The 22,713-nt window shown below is 39.9% G+C and overlaps 1 protein-coding gene and 1 long non-coding RNA gene across 3 annotated transcripts in view; one reads left to right on the forward strand and one right to left on the reverse strand.

Annotated features, from left to right (window-relative positions):
- LTBP1 (latent transforming growth factor beta binding protein 1) overlaps window positions 1-20,500 on the forward strand; it is a 199,851-nt gene extending 179,351 nt beyond the window's left edge. Inside the window, exons 29-33 of the mRNA XM_074166229.1 lie at window positions 1,051-1,191; window positions 3,525-3,695; window positions 14,420-14,542; window positions 18,129-18,278; window positions 19,471-20,500. Of these exons, the coding sequence (XP_074022330.1) occupies window positions 1,051-1,191; window positions 3,525-3,695; window positions 14,420-14,542; window positions 18,129-18,278; window positions 19,471-19,640 (755 nt within the window). The 3' untranslated portion in view covers window positions 19,641-20,500. The remainder of the gene's footprint in view (window positions 1-1,050; window positions 1,192-3,524; window positions 3,696-14,419; window positions 14,543-18,128; window positions 18,279-19,470) is intronic.
- The window catches only part of LOC141477153 (uncharacterized), a 36,783-nt gene continuing 25,005 nt past the window's right edge, over window positions 10,936-22,713 (reverse strand). The window contains exons 4-5 of one of the 2 annotated variants that reach the window (XR_012463702.1): window positions 21,592-21,687; window positions 10,938-11,559 (exon numbers count right to left, since the gene is read on the reverse strand). This is a non-coding gene — a long non-coding RNA (uncharacterized lncRNA). Of the gene's footprint in view, window positions 11,560-21,591; window positions 21,688-22,713 lie in introns of both variants that reach the window. The other variant, XR_012463703.1, reaches the window with a different exon arrangement.

Below are 22,713 nucleotides of genomic sequence, written 5' to 3' on the forward strand. Positions count from 1 at the left end.
GTTTGCATCTCCAAAACAGCCCCTTGTGCTCCTTTGAGTGCACAGTCTAGAGCTGTTGCCAGCCTTTATACAGGCAGCACAAAGTGGTGGGAGGTGGCTCCCTCGTACGCACGCTGCTGCTTCACTCGGCCAAGATACAATTTAGCCTTCTGTCCTTTGTACGTGGGGTGAGCAGTGAAAGCCTGGATATTGATGCTCACCTTTCATTTGGTAAGTGTGCTGGTTTTACTATAATAAATCGAATTAATGCAGATTTTTTTTTTTTTTTCAAGGACAGGTATTTTCCACAAGGAGTTAATATGCAATGTGAAATTATAGTTCAGGTCATTGATAAGCCAATTTTAGTCTGCACAACCCTGTACTCCTTTGGTTCTGGTATTCAACTGAAAATTACTCATAACTGACACTGGCTTTTGCTTTGTAAGCAGAAAACCACGTATAATGTGCGGAATAGCATAATGAAAGGAAGTAATTTTTGCAACCGCAATAAGAGAGCCTTTCACCTTGGGATTTGATGGTGGTTCTTTAAAAAGGGTGGGGGTTTTTGCTGTTCTAACGTAATTCATTTGAAGTAAAATGGCCTGCTCTTCCCTTTGAGCTAAATTTCTGCTTTTCCTCTCCAAGAAAAACTAAGGAATAGAACTACTGTGGCTAGATAAGGTGATCCCTTCTCCTAACCAGCTCATGAAGAGTCTCAGAGAGTATGCCCACCTCTAATGCCTGCTGGTACTTTCCTAAAGGGATAGGAACGTGGGAAGCAGCTGCAGCTCTGCTGGATGCAGGGCATGCCTGGCACTCCAACCCTCCCAGCAGGCCTCCTCATCCAGATCCTCTCTAGTACTTGAGGATTAGAGGTCAGCATCCTGCTGATCTATCTGTCCTTCTCCATGGGCACAGGCAGGACTTTGCTGCCAGCAATTGGTATTTGTGGTAATTAACAGAAGGCATGCAGGGAAATCTGCTCCTAATATAGGAAAATATAAACATGGATTAAAACAATGCGACTACTTTGTGCTGGCTCTCCTTGATACATTTCCTTCCATTTTAAAGACACGGATGAATGTCAGGACCCAAACAGCTGTATTGATGGCCAGTGCATTAACACAGAAGGATCTTACAACTGTTTCTGTACACACCCAATGGTTCTGGACGCAACAGAAAAGCGATGCATCAGACCAGCAGATTCAAGTGGTATGATCCATTATACATATTACTGAAGTGACTACACCTCTACAAGGTAGTGCTGACATGGCTACAGACCCCAGTAAGCTTAGACTGGGTCATGCTTGGATGAGCCTGCTCTTTTGGAGGATTTTGGAAGGCAATGCTTGGACCATCATCTGTTGCTCCAGAAGGCATCGTGATGTAGGACTCCACAGGGCTCCACTTTGCCAGTGCAGACAGGAGGTTGCTGGAAGTATTAGTGAGACTAGGCTTGGGCTGGGGGAGTCTTCAGCCCCCCCTGCAACTCACCAGCACTGCATCTGCCTCATCCAGCCTCGTAGGTAATGAGACACACACAGCCTACTCGCTGTCTCGCTAAGGCTGGAGTTTGGCTGTGGGCTAGGTCTGAAGATTCAGTTCGGAGTGACTGACTGCTTCTAACAAAGCAAGGAATAACATGATATAGGAAAAAGCTGAAATTGTATCTGTGCTTTCAGTTTATTACTCTTGAGGGTACATCGAGCTTACATTTTCAAGCTGTGGGCTCCAGCATCACTGTTAAAGTAAGGTTTTTGCATGTTCTTTTAATTTCAGTAGACATGGATTTCAGAAAAAAATGTTAGATATTATAAGATTCTTAGAAACGTCTCAGAAATCCAGAGCATTATGCAGTCTGAACAGCTTTGTCTGTGCCACACATCTTTGAAAGAAATGTTACAATGGGTTTGATTAACACTGGCACTGTCTAGCCATAAATCCAGACCTCTGATCCCTGCAACTTCAGTGAATGTTCCTAAGATGCTTCTGTGAAAGGAAATGGGAATACAGCCTGAATGCCTGCTTTAGTCACTCCAAATTCTGACTGATACTTTTGAGGAGTAATGTGGTCATCCTCTTGCCTGAAACTGTGAAAGAACCACAGCACTTCTATTGTTCAATCTTCAGTTAAACAAACCAAGAGCAGGATTTTCCTTTGGGTTCATCTAGGATACGAAGAGAATGCAAGTGCCCACAGGGTCTTCCGTCATGCAACATTGGGGCTGATACAGAAATGATCTTCTCACCCAGCACAAAGTGCTCAAGCCTTGTATCACTACTGGTGATGTCCTCCCTAATGCAGAGGAGGCAGCAGGCTGGTTCCTCTGCTGCCAGCAAAATTTGGAGTTGGTTGCAGAGACCCTCTGTTGCTCTTCACTGCGTGTTCTGGCAAGTTCTTAGTAGAATAGGGATCTAAATTCTGATCACCTTTGTACTTTCAGAACTCACCAGTTTACTCTTGAGCTAGGTTTCAATTCTATACTCACCCATGCACCAGTGCATCATGTAAAAATGCAGTTAATAGATATGCCCAGACAAAGCAGAACCTTGGTTTGTGACAACACTTATTTTTCACTCTATGTTGGAATAAAATCAAAACCTTGCAGATGTCTTTACGGAACAATTGTGCCGAGGTTTTTACATTCCAAATGGAAGATTAAGTTTTACAGTTCCTCTCCCTCCAATCAGCAGTGATCAGAGATTGCTAGGACTAGGAATTTTTCCTACTGAGATCTTTGTCAGAACTAGTACGCCTCTGAAATATTCCAGCTTTAACAAAAATACATGTTTTTGTTAATGTTCATAAGAATGTGACAGCAGTTCACAGCAGTATTCTGTCTCTAACAATAGCTGTAAGTGGATGACTAGAGACCAGAAGAGCAGATAAACAATACTTCTCCTCACCCTCCCCAGCACTCCCTCAGCCTCCAGCTATTTTCAGCTCAGGGGATTTCCTGAGCCTGATTAGTTTGTCTGTTAGTTAATGGGACTCTCTTCCAAGTATTTGTCCAGTCCCCCGTTGAGCCCATGTAAAATTTTTGTTCAGCTCTGCCCTAGCTGTAAAAGTTCTTTTAGATGGCAATTGATGCCATTGATGGCAATATAAGAAAAGCAAAATAACAACTTTCAAAGATTGATTCCGTGGATAGAGTTCCCCAAATATTCGCCTCTGTTCTTACACTGTTTTTTGTCAAGTTCTGTTAGCTTCCATGAGAGCAGAGCTGAATCAGTGTTAAGCGTTCAGCAATGACTTCTGATTTAGGAAGTTTTATTTCTTGAGTGTCCAACCCAATGTGCTTTTAAATTGGCCTAATAGTGCCAAATCAGAACCTTTTAAGATTTTTGCAGAGCTGAACACTCAAGGGATGAGCCATCTCAGGCACTTAAAAATGGTCATGACTTCTAAGCTTAAATTTGTACTAAGCAAAGTCTGTAAAGCTAGGTTATTTTTCTAATCGAAGTTTAGAAAATTCTGCATTATGTGAGTATCTTTTTTAAATAACAGTGCTGCAATGATGATCTAATACTCTCTTCTCCATCAGAACAAACTGAAGAAACTGAGGTCTACCAGGATCTTTGCTGGCAGCATCTAAGTGATGATTTTGTTTGTAGTCGACCTCTGGTTGGAAAGCAGACTACATACACTGAGTGCTGTTGCCTGTACGGTGAAGCCTGGGGCATGCAGTGCGCACTGTGTCCTATGAAAGAGTCAGGTAAGGAAACGTACATGTCAGTTCTTGGAATGAAACCTGAAATACTTAATCAGCTTAATCCCTTGTATTTATACTATGGCTCCTAAAATAAGAAAGAACAAAACAACCTAACCCTTCAAGGACTAATGGAAATTTTTCTCATTAAGGGGAAATCATTAGAGTCTGGATTATGAAAATGTAGTTGCTTTTATTTTTTGGCATTTAAGGACCCATTTCCTTCAGGTGGAACTATCAGTGACTGGCAATTTAAAACCTTGGTGGAAAATGGAGGGCATTTTAAGGGTAGCAGAGTTCCTTAACATGACTGACGAATTAAAAACCTTCTATGAAAATACAGGTGCAGTTCCTGTGCACACACCCGTGCAATACTCAACAGGCTACATAACTGTTTTGGATTTTTGTTGCTGGTACTATACATTCAGATGCACTTTTCAGAGTACTGTTCTATCAGACTGCCTGCAATTAGATGTACTTGCTTGATAAGGATTTGGGAAGTTGTAATTTAGAATCGCTATCAAAGAATGAGTTGTTATTATATGTCTGTATGCTCAGATATTAAATGTATAGATGAAGCAATTTAAGATAGATAAGGGAAATGGAGTAACAATAAGGACTGAAGAATTTTCAGGGAATGTTAACTTAATTTTAAAGAAAGCTGACTGACAGTCATATTTTTGAAAGACTATATTTTGTTTACATGTTTGGAAATTAGACATTGTTCCCAGATATTTTGAGTAGAAGCTGCTTCTTGTGGTAACTACAAAAGGTAAATGGATATAGAGAGAAATGTTGTCATTGACACACAGACTTACTTCTGGGGACTAGGAACTGGAGGAGAGACAAGTGAAAGCAGCATAGGTATATGTCGTGCTGTGTCTGAGATATGTCAGGCCTGGTGTAGACAGTCTGGTATCATACTAACTTCGTCCCCCATGTAAACTATTCCAAGGCCTAGTTTGGATGTAACTTTCTTACTACAAATGTGTCTTTCAGTAATACAGTTTTACATGTAGTAAAGCATTTTATTCTGATCATAATTGGATTTTTACTTGGGCTTGTGTTACTCCAACCATAATGTTGTGGCTAAAGCAGTACGTGTTTTACTTGTAGCAAAAACCCTACAGTTAAAACTACATAGAGAAGCTCACTGAAGCGTTAGTATGGTTGTTTGTGTCTGCTTGGGTTTTATGTTTTTATAATTTACTTGCAAGGTCCCTGAACCTGTTCTTATATACCTTTACTTGTTTGAGTTTGCTTGGGAAGTACAGTAATTGAAAAAAGTGCCTGATTTTGATTATGTTGGCTGTAGTAACTGCTGGCTGACGCTTACCCCAGAAAGAGACTGAAGAAGAAAAACAGGGCATGAGAGACAGCCGCTTGATTTATAAGATATGGAAATCTCTGAAATGTCTTTGTCAGAACAATTCTTACAGGAGGACATTCCCAGGCATTGAGTTACTACACCTGCTAGAATAACAATTGTAATGGAATGAAATGCAACAGTAAAAAAAAATATAGGGCAAGAGCAAGAATTGCTGCTATGACCTGGAGCTCCTCAGGTGGAAAGACAGAGCAGAATAATCACTTTTTTCTTTATACAAAGTTCATCACGTGGTGACAATGACCCATCTGAGGTCAGGCCCAGGGAGGTGGTTGAGGCCTCAATATCTCTTGATATTGAGATATTCAATATATCTTGAGATATTCAAGGTGAAGCTCGACGAGGCCCTGGGCAACCTGGTCTAGTTGGGGGTGTCCCTGCTGACTGCGGGGAGGTCGGACTAGATGACCTTTGGAGGTCCCTTCCGGCCTGGACCAATCTATGAATCTATGAATCTGTGTCGTGCAAGCAGGCACCCCTGAGAGAAGGAAGGAAAGCTGTTCCTGGTAGAGAGAGTTCAGGTAGGTATGAGACGTGCTTCTGAAGATTTCTAGCTAGTTATGTTTAAAGCAGGATACATCTGAAAAGGATCAGAGAGGGACTACCAAGATAGTCAGGGAATAGAGAACCTGCCTTACAAGGGAAGATGAAAAAAGTCAAACCTAGAAGCAGAACAAAGGCTGCAAATGGTAAGACTCTCTGCTGCAGCATGATCATGGCAGATTCCCACAAAGTTTTAAATTACATAACAGTGCTGATGTGAGGAAGAAATAGGAACAAGTTCAGTCTGAACATATTTAGGCTTGAAATGAGATGGATTTTGATCACTAGGACCACAGGATTTTGGAGCAGCAATCCTGTGACAACAGCAGGGTGCAGATCCCAACTAGCTTTATGAAGAAACTTGAGAAATTCAATAAAAAAATGACATAAAGGTTCCTGATGGATAGTATGATGCTAAATGTCACTTAGATGATCCTAAGTCAGAGCTGAAGAGCATTATGTTGGATCATAACATCTTTCTTCCTCCAGATATAGATAACTTTTATGTGAAATTTAATATGCATTGAAAAGTACCTGCTTTAACTGAAACCACTAGGCATACTTTGATCCCAAAGACTTTAAATTATCATTATAAATTGGAATATAGGTGGTTAAAAAAAAGCATATAGAATCTTTATTATGTCAGAACAAACATACAGGCTTACATTTCTTAGTGGAGGTGGTATGTGCTCATGTGTCCTTGCAGACATGTACACACACACACACACAGAGAGAAACCTGGAAGCCTTTCTCTGTTTTTGGGAACATTTACCAAGAAAAATTTAAAGCTGACTGAACCGAATAAATGATTCATTTGACATGTCTTCAGTTTGTAACATTTAAAGTGATATCATTGGCTCAAAAGAGTGCTTTCACACTTCTGGGCCAGCAGGTCACAGGTTCAAGTCCTGGCTGGGGAACCTGGAATTTCTCCATTTTCAAATACTTGTGTATTGTGTCAGCCAGATTTACTACTGAAGGTGTTTGCTTATTTCTCAAGTTAGGGGCATTCTTGAAGATTTGTAACACATGTTAAAGAAGACCTGGGAATGTGAAAAGTGTTATCACTGGAAGACTTTCACCATGACACGGGTTGGATTATAGAGCTGATCATTCACTCATCTGTGGTTTCTTTTTACCTTATTTATACTCCCCTTGTATTTGAGGATCTAGGTGCTGCACTTAGAAATAACGAAATACAGGCCTACCACCATACGTGATACATTTCCAAGTTCCTTCTAAAACAAATTCACACTTTAATAAAAATAACCTCTAACCTTTGTGTCCCAGCTTTTCTTGAAAGCACTTCCATTTTTCCATGACAAGATTTAAATGTCCTGTTTAAGTAGCATCCAGCATAAAACCAGCAGGAAGATAACGAGAACTTTTGTAAGAGTTTGATCCATAAATGAAAAAGGAAATCCAGCCTTTAATCAGCATGAAAACAGAATTTATGTAGTTGCTAAGATTTCTAAAAACTACTAATGGGCACTTCATCAAACCAACCCCACTGAAAATGACACTAAACGTCAAAGCCTGAGACAAAAATAAGTTAGCACCTGTTGAAGTACTGCAGCTGAACAGCAGTAAGCCTGATAAGTATTTTGATGATAACATCAAGGAACAAACTCAAAATACTAGTTCAAAATCCTGATCAAAATAGCGTAAACATGGATTGTAGTGATGGGATTGAGTACATCTTACTTGTACAAACAGTTTTCTGGGGCAGGCCTTGTTATCATTAAAAGAAGGAAGCAAAGACAGATTGTTTTCAATTGCATTGGTTCTAACATTATGATCGTATGATATCATAGTACAGTTAAAGGCTTTCACAGATTGCATCCAATACCAAAATGTTAACTACCGAAATGTATTCTCTCTGGGCTCATTGTGGTGTTGGGCTGTACTTGCCCAAAGAACTTTTCATAATTATCCTTAAGAAACCTCTGTGTTATTTGAGGTTTGTCATTTGCAAGCTGCAATGATCAACCAATTGAGGAAAATTAGAAAATTGGACCCTTTTATTTTAGATAATAAAAGCTAAACATTTTTTCTTCATTGCACCTACCCCCAAAAAAACTTTACCTGTCAGATGAACTGCCTTCAGAAGTTCTGCTTCCTTGGTCAATTTACTGTTAGTGCCGTAAGACTCAACTGTCTCCATCCGGACTCCATGCTCTAGTAACTGGCAGCAGGACAGGAACCGATGGGTTTTAGCAGCTGGGTCAAAGCATCCATGCCAGAAAACAGAGCAACTGGCCAAGACTGAAAAAATCTGGAATCTAAAATAAGGCCATACACATCTCATGTTAACCTGAACATGTAACACCTGAATTATAAACCTGCTGAGCCTCCAGAAGCTCCTGTGAGATCTATATGGGACCGGAGTGGATTTTAGACAAGGTGTATTGTTACAGGGGACAGGAAATTTGAAGGGAGGAGACAGAAGAAACAGCTAGAAAAAGTTGAGTAAGGTGGTGAGCTGGGGTCAGTGTTTAATTTAGGGAGACTGCCTATTTTTGTATTTGTAAAATGATCTTTGGAAACCTGTCTTGGAGTTAGTTATTGCAGTGCACTATCACCTTTGCTTCAGTACCACCTCGGATGCTAGGAAGGTGGAACTAGGTGCCCTTGAACTAAAGAGATGCCTATCTGTTAATGGGGGTGCTTTCTCCTTCTCCTGTACGTAGCTGCCTGGACAAGTTTTAATATGGGGAAAAAAGGGGCAAAGTAGGACAGGGTCTCTGCAGCTTTAACAGATGTTTTACTATTGAGGATAGGGGTACATTACTGTATCTGTAACGAAGAACTTGTTGGTAGTCTGACTACTAAGATAATGTCCTGAACACATTCTTAGGCAACTGTAAAGGACATCAGCATTCAGTTTATCAGCCTGCTTATTTGTGGAACCTTATACTCTTCTATACCTTATACTCTTTTACTGCAAGTTTTAAATTCTAGTAGTTTGTGGGTTTTTATGGAACCACTTAACGTTTAGAAGACCTGCATAAAGGACAATGGGGTAAAACTCCAGTCAGTAGATGTTACAGATGTTCTGTGGGACTAGGATTTGCGTAAAGAACTGCTGAAGACTCACATTGTACCTGAAGTTTACCTCCACCTTAGCATTTGCTAAGCCCAGACTAGGAGAACACTGAGGGTAGTGGGAAGCACGAATCGTCTGGGGTGTTCTATATGGAGCATTTCTCTTGGCCAATTTTACATGCTTTTTAAAAAGAAACCCGTATCTATGGGTTTCCACCAGCACATCTGTGCTGTACCAGTTTCACCTTCCACCAGCAAAGAGAAATAGGCACCCAAAGCATTAAGATTCTTCTGACTTGTTCTAGACATCTACTTTAGGATGAGATGGTGTCCTAGAAGTGGTTATGTCTTTCCATCAACTATAAAGGGACACTGGGTGACTAATTCAGGTACAGACCCTTAGAGATGCCTACATGTAGTTGTTGAATTCTACCTCTTCTGGAGGACAGATTGTTTGAATGGCATTTTTGTTGCAAGGAACTCTGTGTATCCTTTGTAAACATTATGAGTTAGTTCTGGGCTGAGCTTCCATATTATGAGAACACAGTGTTCCCTTCAAGTTCTGGGAACTCATGTCACTCATGAAGATCTGGAAGCATAAGGATGTACTGTACGATGTGTATAAAGGATGTTTCCATCTGTCTTTGTTTGAGATGGTAAAGATCAGCAGGGAGGCACTGGATTCATTTCTGGAGACCATTGCTCATCTTTCCATCTAGGATGGCATTGTGCCTCCTTTTTTTCTGGTAAGGACTCTGGTCAAATGGATTATCTTTTGGGCCCAAATATTACAGTGAATACTCAAAGTCTTATGCTCAGTTCTGCAGATTTTTGGCTGCTTTCATTTCTGTTGATGAAGATTTTCAGTGCTTTTTCTGAAGTTTGAGACACATGCAGAATAGCCTTGGAAGGATTATCCTTATGGAACCTCACATTCCAAATGTACATGCGAGTCAGCAAGGAGTCAGAAAGCCATTTGCAAGGTTGGCAGAAAAAACCTGACTCTTACTACAACTTCTAACAACCTGCCTCAAGCAGCACCAGAGAGAAGATTGTTTTAGGAAATTTGAGCAGCCTTTGTTGAGAAACAAAAGGTGACTACCAAGAGGTTTTGAAATAATCAGGTTGGTAATTACTTCAATTTTAACAAGAGTTTTACACCTACTGTGAGATTTTCCTTGGTGATTTCATTTAGAGTTATCTCCATGGGAGGATATGAATATCCTTAACTTGGTTAAAAAAATCCTTTAAGACTGGTACCCTTCCCTTTTTCTTTAGCACCAAGAGTAGTAGAATCTATGTGAATGCTGTCCACCCACAAAACTTGACATCTGTTCACGAAGGATGTCAAATGATCTAAATTGCCAAATAGCACAATCTAAATGTAGAGCAGAAGTATCTGCAGCTTTGGTTCACAGATGATGCAATCTTCTGAGAGAGCATTTAACCAATTCAGACTGATGTCCAGAACCTCTGGTTGAGAAGGGACGTATATTACATGGTAATAAATGCGTTCTTGGCTTTGACCTCTCTCCAGTGATTTCTTCCATGGTGAAACTGTTGCATTCTTAAATAATTTGAAGGAACTGCCCTGATGTTGATGGCTTGGCTCCTTTTGTGTGTGTGATGGTGACAATTCTGAGGAGCTGGAACTAGAAGTATAGCTTGCTTCATGGGCAGGAGGAAGGATTGGCTGTGGTGCAGCTGTTTCATGTTAGGAAAATCTTTTTTTAATATATATATTATTTTGCTTTAAATACATGAAAGATTGAGTCTTTTTTCTGACCAGAGAATACAAGTAAGGCCCACACAGGCTTGCGCAGTTACAACTGTATATGCAAATTAGATGCACATTTGCACAGCTGCGCTTGTGCTAACAAGCACCTAAAAGCCAGTCAGTCCATCCAATTTATGTTGCGTTGTCTCTGTCAGCGTAGCTTTCATCACCAATTACGGCTAAACATCTGTGCCAGTATGCATGTGCGTCTAGCTGTAATCCCCTAACACGCTTGTTTTATATGCGCACATCTGACTTAAAAAACGTCCTTACATTTTTGGAAGCATACATCAGCTTCCTTTTATAATAGCTATCCTAAGTTATACAACAAGCTGTCTCAATGCTTCATTTGCAAGTTGAAATGAAGAGAAAAACTTAGAAACACATGGAGAACAACGTAGACTAAATTACATTAAAGACACAAGTCTTTTTTTCCTCTTGAACTGCAGTTGTATTGTCCCCGATCACAGGCAGGAGATGAGTGAGCAGAGAAAGTGAATCCAAATAGAAAAAGGTTTTATTGTTGTTAATTACAAAAAATGACTTTTTTTTTTTTTTTACTTTACATGAAAGATTATTTTGAAAGTGAGTATTAATTTCTGTGGCAATGAAAATATTTTTGTGATTCAGGGGTTGTTACAGGTTTTTCCTTGCTTTCTGCCCCCTTACCGCCTTCTTGATCTAAGTCATCTTCTGTCATCTCCCTCGGACATTATGATACTGTTCTCTCATTTGTATACTTGCTGCAACTTTTTGTGCACCAGTCATGCTTTTACCCACAAATCTTACAGCACTCCCGTTTATTTAGTTCCCTTCCTTGGAAAATTGTGACCAGCGTATGGCACAGTGACCCAAAATATACTATTTTCAATTTGAACTGTAGGAACATAGCATAGCAAGGGGAAAAGTTTAAAACAACAGAAATTGTACATACACATCTGTCTGGCTGTAACTTCTTCTGTCCTCCAGAGGGGGACTCTGATGAGTTCATTTTTCTCAGGCATCTAAGTCTCTAGTTTACCTCATTTCAAAATGCTGGTTCTTGGTGTCTTTCCAGATGTGGCCCCCTGGATGCCTTTCACTCTTTTTACTCTCCTCTCTGCCCACCCTTTTCTTCCCTGGAAAACAAAAGACAAGCTCAGCAAGGTGGCACAGATAACTTACCACTGTTATTGGTCTTGAATTTCTACTATTGGTTTCTTAGGTGGGTTGCTGTTGCTCTCCATGGGTTTATCTCCTGAGCACCTAGTAACTGAATCAACACATTACAAAACATAAGAGATAAAGTCTACGCTGCTTGGACAACTAAATAGAATATAGAGTATTAAGAGATTATTATAGGTAATTCCAGTATGTATCAAAACAATTATATAAATTATATATAAGGGGAGGATAGATGCATACATTCTAAAGTGACTTAAGACTGTTTAAATGCTCTGTCAAGTTCTTGTCTTGAAGCCCTATATGCAAATAATGTATACATTATTGAAAGATTAAAGTGTATTAACAAATGGTTAATTAAGCATAATAGACTTCAGGAGGTTAATAGATTATTACAGTTGCATGTATAGCCTTGTAAATAACCTTGATATAGTTACAACTCCTTGTAACAAATACCAAGTTTACAGTATGTCCTAAAACAGCTCTTCATCGTTTTGTAGCCACTAATTTACTTATAATGAGACCTAAAAATGCAGACATCCAGAACTTGACTGGCAAAGGACCACTGTGGCAGGAAACAAGTTTCTATTGTCAACATTTCCTGATTCTTCTTTAGATAATAAACAACTTTGCATTGGCAAATGTGCAATATAAAATAGTCTTGCACAATCTTCAAACAACCCAACTCTCATGTACATGAGAGCTCCAGCTCTATGGATTTTCAAATGTTCTGACTGTTTCCTTCAGAAGAAAAGCATTGTTTCTACTACTGGTATCAGTAAGTGCACAATTAGCATTGAGTAATCTGAGAAGCCAATGTCAAGGTTCTGTCCAGTCCCTTCCATCAGATTACATCCATGTGGAAGAAGCAGTGATCCCTCAGACCTGCTTGCTTTGTCTTCTTGCCATTCACTGACTGGTTTTGTGTGGTGGTTTCTCCCACACAGGCCAAATGAATTACTATTTTGTGGTAGAGCACAGACTTTCTTTGCCAAGAATTTGTGCCCATCTGTGAGAAAGTGCTTTTACATTTCTGCACAGCTTTTCTCTGTGTACGTATCGGAGCCTTTGGGCATAATGAGTAGTTTAACACCAAACTGTGAAGGACTCAGTCTGAGATTATAGCCTGGCTGTCCCCATATGTAGATGTTATTTGGGGACGGATGTGGAGAAGGAAGAATAGGGTGTTTCTGGGCCCGTGACAGCTCTTAAAACTATGCTCATTATCCTGGTATCTCAGTAGGAAATTGTGCATTTAGGGATGTCACTAATGTTTGCTATATGCTGTTTATTTTCCCATGCTGGCTTTGTTTCACGTGCCATGGGATGTCTCTATTGGGCAGTGTACCTTTTCATCTGGGAGACAAGAGGGTTGTTTGAATATAATTATTACTGCATGTAATATATTCTGGAGGATGCACATCAGAGGAAATCACCTTGCATGTGAAGCAGGTGGTGGTAAGATTTACAATGATTTGTAAGTTCTCTGGGGAGCTCATTCTGCAGACTTGGCCTGGCACCCGTGACAGTTCTGCGATGTGCACAGACAGGCTTTGCCTTTACAGTACAGTCTTACGCTCTCGAAGAGCCAAGTTGTTGACCACAGAATTCAGACTTTTTGAACACTCCGTTGTTTTCAGTACAAAATAAAACTGTTCCAGGTGGAGGAGATACTACCTGTGAAAATAAAATGACAATGCTGGGCAGCAAGTGGGACTGTGCTCTGCACTGTCTAGAAACAGTCTGGATTTATCCAACTATTTGCTGTCTGGGACAGTTCTACACAGCATGAGGTTTCTGGCTCTGTAACCATCTGCAATTCTTGGATTTTGTATCTGCTTAGGGCTTTTTTTCCTCTCTCTCTTTTGGTGGTTTTCTTTCCCGTCCTTACTCTGCCTGGTTCTCAGAACACCGGGCAATCTTCACAGAAGCAGATGCTGAATAGCTTGTAGCAACAGTAAAGGAGCACCTGGATTGCTCTATTTTAACAACATTTCTATTTTCAAATAAATTGTCTTGTATATATTTTAGGCAATAGTAATGGAAACAGAGGTGACACAATAAATCACATTAAAAAATCAAACTCTGCATCAGCATTTCAGACATGTATAATGAAGAGCTGCTTTAGTCTGCTTCAATTTGTGTAGTCTAGTTAATGGGGAGAGGCAGAAAATCAGAGTGTAACTATTTCTCCTGTGCATTTCCCCTTGCCCTTTGAGGTTCACAGCCAAGGAGACTTGGAACAGTACTCGTACTTAACTCTGTGGCTTAAAGATACAGTTTGAGATACAGACGAATGTGTGCTATTTTAGAAGGAATTTTCATTCTGTGATTTCTGCAGGTTGGCTGACAGTGCCAGAAATATGGCCCCAATTGCTCCGGTTTGGTTCCTTTGTGGTGGCTTCTGCTAGCAGCAGCAGTGGTCTGGGGTAGCCTTTGTTCCACCAGAATGAGGAGAGTAACTGTAGCTAGCCCTGGAGGGGGGTGCATTGGCAGCAGGATACACAGCATCCCTCTGCTCTTGCTTCCCATTCAGGCCAGGAAGTCCTGACCCATAACTTTTTGTACAGTTATTGACTCAAATCTATCCCTGGTGTTATCCCTATTATGACTTAATAGTCTGTGTTTGGCTCATTAACATTTTAATGACATTCTTCTTGAAGAGAGAATGCGCTGTGGAAATTGCAGATTTATGGTGTTTCTAGGAAGATAAGTTTATTTCCAGCTAATATGAACCACAGCTCACTGGGACTAATGTAATGCAGCCTGTGTTACAAGTCTGATTAGTTTTATATCCTATTTTCTTTCCCCCCTCAGAGGATTATGCCCAGCTGTGCAACATTCCTGTTCCAGGATCTCGACGGCCATATGGACAAGATGCTTTGGTTGACTTTGAGGAGCACTACACTCCAGACACCAATCCATACTTTGTTGAAGACCGTAAGCAAGTTTCTCTGTTATGTAAAATACTTGAAATGAGGGTTGTAACTTGGACTATTTCCCTGTAGCTGGCTTCATTCTTCTGTTTGCTTCTGAGTAATGTGGCCTATTTATGTTTTAGTTATTCCTATGACACTAGCTTTCAGTCAGGTGTTCTGGTTCAAGAGCCAGTGTTGTGTAAGAGTCCAGTTGGGCTCAGAGTACAATATTAATTTTTAATAGAGTGAAATAGTTTGTGCCAAGTGTACTAAATTTGTATTTACCAACAGATTTACAGCTAAAGGTCAAACGGATTGCCAGTTTTCCTTCTCACAAATTAATTTTCCTTCGGAGCATAGGACAGATTTCTTCAGAGTGCATTTAGTTTAAAAAAAAAAAAAATCCCTTCACGCCAGCTTCCCGTGATTTTCCAGCAGAATTTATATGGGGGAATTGGAGAGTATGCAAGTCGTTCTCACTCAACGGAGAAAATGTACAGTACAGTATGATCAGATAGTATGCATGCTTGTAGCCTCAGGCTAGCTGGAATGGCCTGCCAGGCAGGGTGTGAGGGATTGGATACGGCATCTCAGTTGCACTTGAGGAATATCAGGGTTCTTTATGGGTCTGGCCCAGCTCGCTGTTAAGGCTTGTGGGAGAGGAATCCTTACAGATCTCAGCATCTTCCTCAAAATCAGCCACACTGTACAGGTCCAGCATATCTCATGACAGTTTCAGAGAAGAAAAATGAAGGTAACAGAAGGAACTGGGAAACTCTCCGTGCTTTATACACATGCCCTACCAGCTGCTGCTACGCTCTTTCCCAAAGGGCTTCTCCTGTACAAGGAGTTATTTTTAAAGTAACAGTAATAGGTCCAAACAGGGCAGGAGGATTACAGCACGCCATTAGAAGGGCGATACACATTTCTGGCGCACATCGCGCTTCAATTTATACAGAACTACACAAATCAGATTAATGAGTTCAATTCTATTTAGCATCTAAATGACCTTGTAGTTCTACACAGAATTGTAAAATGTCTTATTTCTTTATATCCAGATGAGTTTAATTAAACAGTACTGAATGTTGATGTCTAACTGAAATGTCACACAGATGATAACTACCAAACACCCAGAAAGCCCAGAAAGATGACTGGTTACGGTAACCAATGGGATAGATAGAATACTAAGTGGGAAAGAAGTACTTCGCAAGTTATAAGTAGTGGTGAATAAATACAATAAAATTGTGGACAGTTTTGAATCCACAGCTTAGTCCACGGTCTCAGGGACACAAGCTTAAGAACTCAAGTCTCTTGCTCCCATCCTATCACTGAATTGGATACCATGGCAAGCAAATGAATTAAAAAAAACCCCAAAGCACAGAGCTGCACGACTGTGTCCTCCTGATCAGAGACATATTCCCTGACAGATACAGTTGCCACATGCTTAGGGCATCAAAGACTTCAAAGTCACAATCCTGCTGTGACCTGTATGAGGAAAACACCAGTACTTCCCATCCCATGGCGGGGCCATGTACTTCAATGTAACATTTGTCACCTGTGCGTAATCAACTTCTACAGAACCAACTATGCATATTAGAATTACAACCCAGGGCCCATCCAGCTGTTCTGAAGTAGACTATTTTGTGAAGTAGAATTTGCTGAGAGTGATAAATATTTTGGGTTTAGCTAGTTAAAATTCCAACATACTGTATTTATGAGAGAGAGAAAAAATTGTATATATGTGTGTACGTAAGTATATGCATATATGTGTACATATATTCTCTGTGTCAAATGATGCCTTTTATTCATTTAAAAATATCTATGTATTCGGGGCCTAGTAAATCCTTTCTTGGCACTGTTTGTTTTCTAAATTAGCTAAGATGTTCTCTTTAAAGGACCCTCATGAGTCCTCTGCAAGCTGTTAGAGGACTTGAGAACATAAAGAAAATTGGTCAAGTTTCTTACTACATTATAAACACACATCATGACAGTCTGCTCAGTGTCCTCAGTACTGTTTCACTGAGATGTGATTTACTAGGTTCATGGAGAAGATTGTAATGTTTCCTACTTCATGTACACTTGTAGACATCCCATGTATTGTATATGTTCTTGAGACGTGGCGTATGTCAGCAAGTACTTATGTCACATTAGGTGTTCAGTGTCTTCAGAATTTACTCAGTGTATGACTGACCACTGTGATAATTCCTAAGAATCCCACCACGTTAAAGAAAATCCAGGATAGAAACAACGTATGTAGTCAAAGAGAGGGGGAGTGAAAACGACAGTACACAAGTTAAATGGAGGATGATGCAGAAAGCGCAGAGTAGGAACGGCAAAGCAGGACAAGAGAAAAGAGCGCCTCAAGAATCAAGACAGGATGGAGTAAATATAAAAAGACAGGAGAACAAGCACAAGGAAAGGGAGAAATTCATATTCCTAGGTAGCTTTGCAAATCTACATATCACAGCTGTTGCAACAATATAAATCAGTAAACAGGTTTTAGAAAAACCAATGGTTTGTGGAGTCACTATATTAATTGTATGTTATGGGGCAGATGGGGAGATGTATCCTACTGTATTCTGCTCCGGCTCCAACTTCCCCTCCGTTTCATTATGCTGGTAAACCTATGACTCTCAAATATTCTCAACTTTTTCCTCAGAAGTCTTTTTGATGTGATGGGCTGCCATCTGCAGTCCTGTTATGTCACTGCTCCACGAATAGAAAGCTAGTGAAAAAACCTGCGCAGGGCTAACAGGAGCAATTCAGTCCTAGAAAGAATCTCTGAACATGTAAAAATGTCAAATAATTTCTTAAGCATAAATCCTTCCTTATACATAAAAGCATAAGTGTAAAAAAAGCCCTAAGACAGGGAGCACAAAAGGCGTTGTACAAACCACTGTGAATACAAAAGAGAACTCCTTCGTTTTGACTACTCACCATCTAGAATTATGACAAGCAATTGGTAGATTATAGGTATTTGTACTGGCACCGGTTGCTGGAGTGCCAGCCAAATGGTTGTTAACCACAACCACAACAGGAAAACAGTCTCTGATTTCTTCTTACTTTCCTTAAAGCACTTGAGATTGATTTTGTTATTTTTTTTAATATGTTTTCTTCTAGATAAATTGGAATGCATCTCTTTCCCCCTACACCCACCTTATTTTTCTAGAATACTGTTCCAAGGAACTTTTACCTCAAACTGTACTACCACTTCTTATCTTTGTATCCATAAAGGTTGATACACATAACAATCCAAACAAAAGGTGTGATTAAGAAAACACTGATTTGTCCTTTAAAAAAACTATGCTGTCAAATTATGCAGTTTCCTTTAAAAAAAAATCACAGATTTTTAACAGAAATTAAAAACTGAAGAGTTCACAAAGCTATTCAGTTTTCATCTTGAAACATATCGCACCACTTTTCTAGTGCATTTAAAAGTCCAGATGGTGCAGATCTGCTAAAGCTGACCTATTTTCTGCAAAGTCAAGTCACATTCCAGTAAACTTCTGAGAATATTTCAGAGTCTCACTATACATTTGGGTATATATACGTATATACTGATTCACCAGCTCTGTAACTGACTTGTTTCCAATTCTTTCTCCACCCAGGTCTTCTGAACAGCTTTGAGGAGTTACAAGCAGAGGAATGTGGTATTCTGAATGGATGTGAAAACGGCCGATGCGTAAGAGTCCAGGAAGGCTACACCTGCGACTGCTTTGACGGTTATCACCTGGACATGGCCAAAATGACTTGCGTTGGTGAGGATGGCACATTACTTCATCTTCTGTTAGTCTGTCAGTTTACTCAGTCACTTGACCTAAGGAGGCACTGGAACAAAGCGGTTAGAGATGATCATGTGAATTGTAAAGGCCAGTAAATATTGTTGCAGAAATAACTATGTTGGTGTTCCTCAGTTCATCTTGGTCATTACAGCTGTGTTCAGTTAAGAGCCTAGAAATGAGCAGACGTGCATTTGTGTAATGAAACTTAAACTTCCATCAATAATTTAACACTAATATACAGGAAAAATGTTTTTCAAAGGCTTTAGTGAGCTAAGAGGATGGAACTGGATCCAGAGTAGAAAAGTAATTTTAGGACCAGATTTTTAGAGTTGTTGAATCACCTAAATATGCCGATAACCACTTGGTGGGGTTTGGCTACCGATTCTCACTGATTTCAACAGTCAACAGACCAGGTTATTCCTCTCACTCTAAAACTAGTAAATTTGCACAACTACTGACCAGGACATCTAATGACTGTGTCTTCAATTAAAACAACAAAACATGGGAATGGCAAGTGTCAGTGAGAAGATAAAGCAAAACACCACCCCTCAGTGTGGAAGCCTAGTAGAGACCGTGCATGAGTATTTCAGTTTAAGGTCTCTACTGACCTTGCTTAGCATGACGCTTCATAACCCACAGCTGAGGTCTCCCAGCTGGATCATGGTAAGCTGCCTGCATGCCTTGTAATCTTTAGGACTTTATGGCAAGCTGGCCTCCTTAGCAAGAAAACATGCAGCTCCTGTGTATTTCAGGCCAATGCTGCACAATACTGAGTGCAGGTCATTTGCTGTTCCCAACTATTCAGCTGACAACGCCAACAGCTCCTAAAGCATTTAATTTTTTAAAATACATATGTTATTGAAGCTTCTTTCTTGTAAGCCACTTTTCATTCATGAGATAAAAAACTGTAAATGGTTATTAAGTTTTTGTTTTGCAGCTTAGGCTGAATTTGGACTTGGTGATCTAACACTTTAAGGCATTTAATACACTATTGATTTCATGTGACAACTTCTGCTTCTTCCCAGCCTAATTCTACCTGATCTGAACTGAAAATATAGTTCTCACTGTATTCATACAGCATATTCTACTCCTGACAATGCTGGAAATAAATGAGTTCGACCTACACAGCAGACTTCAGTTTATGTGTTTTGATGTCCCCTTTTTGCAGATGTGAATGAGTGCAACGAGCTGAACAACAGGATGTCTCTCTGCAAGAACGCCAAATGCATTAACACAGAAGGTTCGTACAAGTGTTTGTGTCTCCCAGGGTACGTGCCTTCAGACAAGCCAAACTACTGCACACCACTGAACTCAGAACTAGACAGTGAACTGGAGTAGAGGAAAATCTCCATATCCTAAGCCCATATACTCTGCACTGTATAAAGAAAAGGAAGAAAAGTATTTAACTTGAGAAGAGAAGGCACCAGAGTAGCAAACGTAAGGGGAGAAAAGCATTAAAATGTGTCAAAGGTGAGACATGATGGGCTGATTGTGTATCAGCTTCACTGAAGTGACAGACCAAATGGACACATTACTCTGTATGAAAGAAACAATCAACTATATAGTGTGTTCATAAGAAAAAAAATCTTTAAAAATAAGCAAAAAACAGTGCTGTTATTTTAAACAGAAGAGCTTTGGTTTTTTGGTTTTTGTTGTTTTGGTTTTTTTTACTATTGCTTGATTAATTTGGCATTTAAATAGTGATGGAAATATTTTATATTACTATGTCATTTTTTGATTGTTCAGTTCCTTGCCTACTGTTTCTTTTCAGACCTTCTTTCTGATCAGTACAAATTCTATGATACAGATATTCTTAGGCCATTTTATAAGAACTGTTAGACAGGGTAATGCTCCTCCTTCTCTGGAACATTGGTCAGTGACTTTTTTTTAATTTGCTAGTTGTCTGCCCTGTGGAGCAGGCACCATTTGTTTTCAAATGTTTATATACCTTGGCGAAAAGTCCTTATATTCATTTTGTATTCTGTATGGTTGTTACTGCACTTAAAGTCTTTAGAACCTTTCTTGCCAAGTTCAAAGCTGCTAGTGGACAACATTGGATTCCTTTTGTACATTAAAACAAAAGATTTTAGCTCACGTCTGTATTGTAATGTGTAAATTGAACACAAGAGAGATCTTGTATGATTACCCTAACATATTAAAGCTGTATATTAAAACTCAATAAAATCACCTTTTTTTAGAAAAAAGCTATTTACTAATTGTAGGCATTTTTTCCTTTTATTGGTGTTTATGTTATAAGAATCAACCCCTCAGGTGTTTACAGCACTAGAATTAATTTACATTACAATAGCTATAAGGAGTTGTCTGGCTGCTTTTTCCTTCTCCTGCTGTTTTAATAAGACCAGAATCTGAATTAGTTGATGCCTGAAGTTAGGGTTCCAAAGGGAAGATTTCAAACACAGACCTACAGAAACTGTTTGACTTGGAAGCTGATTTCGATGGAATTTTTCTTCTTTCCTGGTTTAGGCACGTTTCCCACTAAGTCTGCAAATAAGGCTTTTCAGTGTGATGGCCTGGTTTTCAGAAAATACTGAAGAGGAGGGGGAGAATTTCTTTTTCTTGATGAACTGTACCTTCCTATCAGCTCTATTTTTCAGTGGAAGGAGACAAAGAGATTAGGAGACTGACAGATAATTCCCTTTGACCTTCTCCAGAGTGAAAGAGTTTGCTTTGGAAATCCCGAAACGGGTCCTTTTGATATTTTCCAAATGAAACATTTTTGCTGTGTCTTTTAGACCTGCCCTGCATTAAAAGGAAAAGGATAACATGAGAGTTTCAAAAGTGAGTTAAATTGGATCGGATTGTCTGAAAATCAGATTTTTATTTCTCACTCCACCAAAAAAAGAAATACTTGTTTTGGTTCTGAATCAACTTTCTTTTACAATATTTAGGTCTGCCACTGAATCAAAAATATCATAAGTTGGGTTCCTTTCAGTACTGCAGACTCAGTAGATCTCATTAAAGCCCAGGTGCCTATTATCTGTCCTTCCCAGGACACCTCCCCTCTATCTGCTGGAATTTGACACTATGACTAGAGAAGACTTTTTAAGATCTGATATTATCTTAAAATGCAAGAAAAATTTCTGAATAGAACTGTGGAGAGAGCGATCTTTAAGGAAGAGACTCTTTGTAAAGTGCCCAACTCCCTTGACTTTTCTAGAATTAAGCAGGAGAGGAATGGAGAGCCAGTCATGCTTCTCAGTCATAAGAGGTAGACTACAAACACTACAGCTGGTCTGTAATTACAAAAAGAATATTAATTCTTGCTTACCTGCTGTGGTTAGGAGGAAGGATGGAAGGTCTGGTCTTACTAGGGAATTCTGTGACTAGAACTTTTAGTTGTCCTGCTTAAGGTTAATCCTACAATCTTAATAAAAAACAAAGTCACAGTTACAACCTTTTACTGGATTCAAGATGAGCTCTGCTCTGCTTTCAGCTACCTGAAAATTCATAGGTAAGACCGTGCTCCCCCAACGCCCACCTCCAGATGGCCTCCTCCTGCTTCAGAAACTGGCTGTGTTCAGCTCTCAAAGACAGCTGAGGCCTTAAAGCTGCCATTGCAGTCAGCACCACAGCCTCAGATTTTCGACATCCCAGTACTCCTTCAATTCTTCCCCAGTTAGGGAGCTAAAATGGCAGCTTTTCCTGGGAGTACACGAGTATGACAGCTCAGGAAATAACACTCAGACTTCAGTACCCTTAGAAGTCTTTGCTTGGCGACATGAACATGTAATTCTGAGCCGCAAGATTGGCTCCTTGCTGATTTATTACATCTTTTTAAAACAACAAGTTCAGAATAGCCTGGGACTTTGCCATTCTCAGACAATATACGCTCCCACCCCCTTACTCTGTGTTATTTCAGACAAAAAAAAACAACCCAAACCCAAGTTGTTCCATAAGCAACACAATTAAAATGAATCCTGAATTCCTATAACCTTTCCTCGTATCTCTTTCCTCAGCAGATTATCTCCAGCTCCTTGCATCTCTGCTATTTTCAACAAGCACAGACAGCACCCGTCTGCAGCTATGGGTGCCAGAACAGGGTGACAGATGCACATGCACTGACACAACTTCTGCCAAACCAAATGTTGTCCATGCTTTCAGCAGGGAGGGTTAGTTGGGTCACTTGTCTCTAGCTGTTTATCAAACTTCACAGACCTCGGATTGTACTGGCCTTTTGTCTCGTTTGCCTGGCACACGTGGTTGAAACTGGTCACAGGGTTAAAAGCTACCAGTAGGTTTAGAGATGGCATACACTGGCTCTGGTTCCACAGAAAACAAACCAAGCAGCAAACCTAAGCCTAAGTGGCCTCCTGGCCTATCAATTTCAGTATCAGAATTGTGAATTCTGTTACCAATTCACAAAAGAGGTTTTGGTTTATCCAGCCACTTT

Source organism: Numenius arquata, chromosome 2 (assembly GCF_964106895.1).
Source record: "Numenius arquata chromosome 2, bNumArq3.hap1.1, whole genome shotgun sequence".
Lineage (NCBI taxonomy): Eukaryota > Metazoa > Chordata > Aves > Charadriiformes > Scolopacidae > Numenius > Numenius arquata.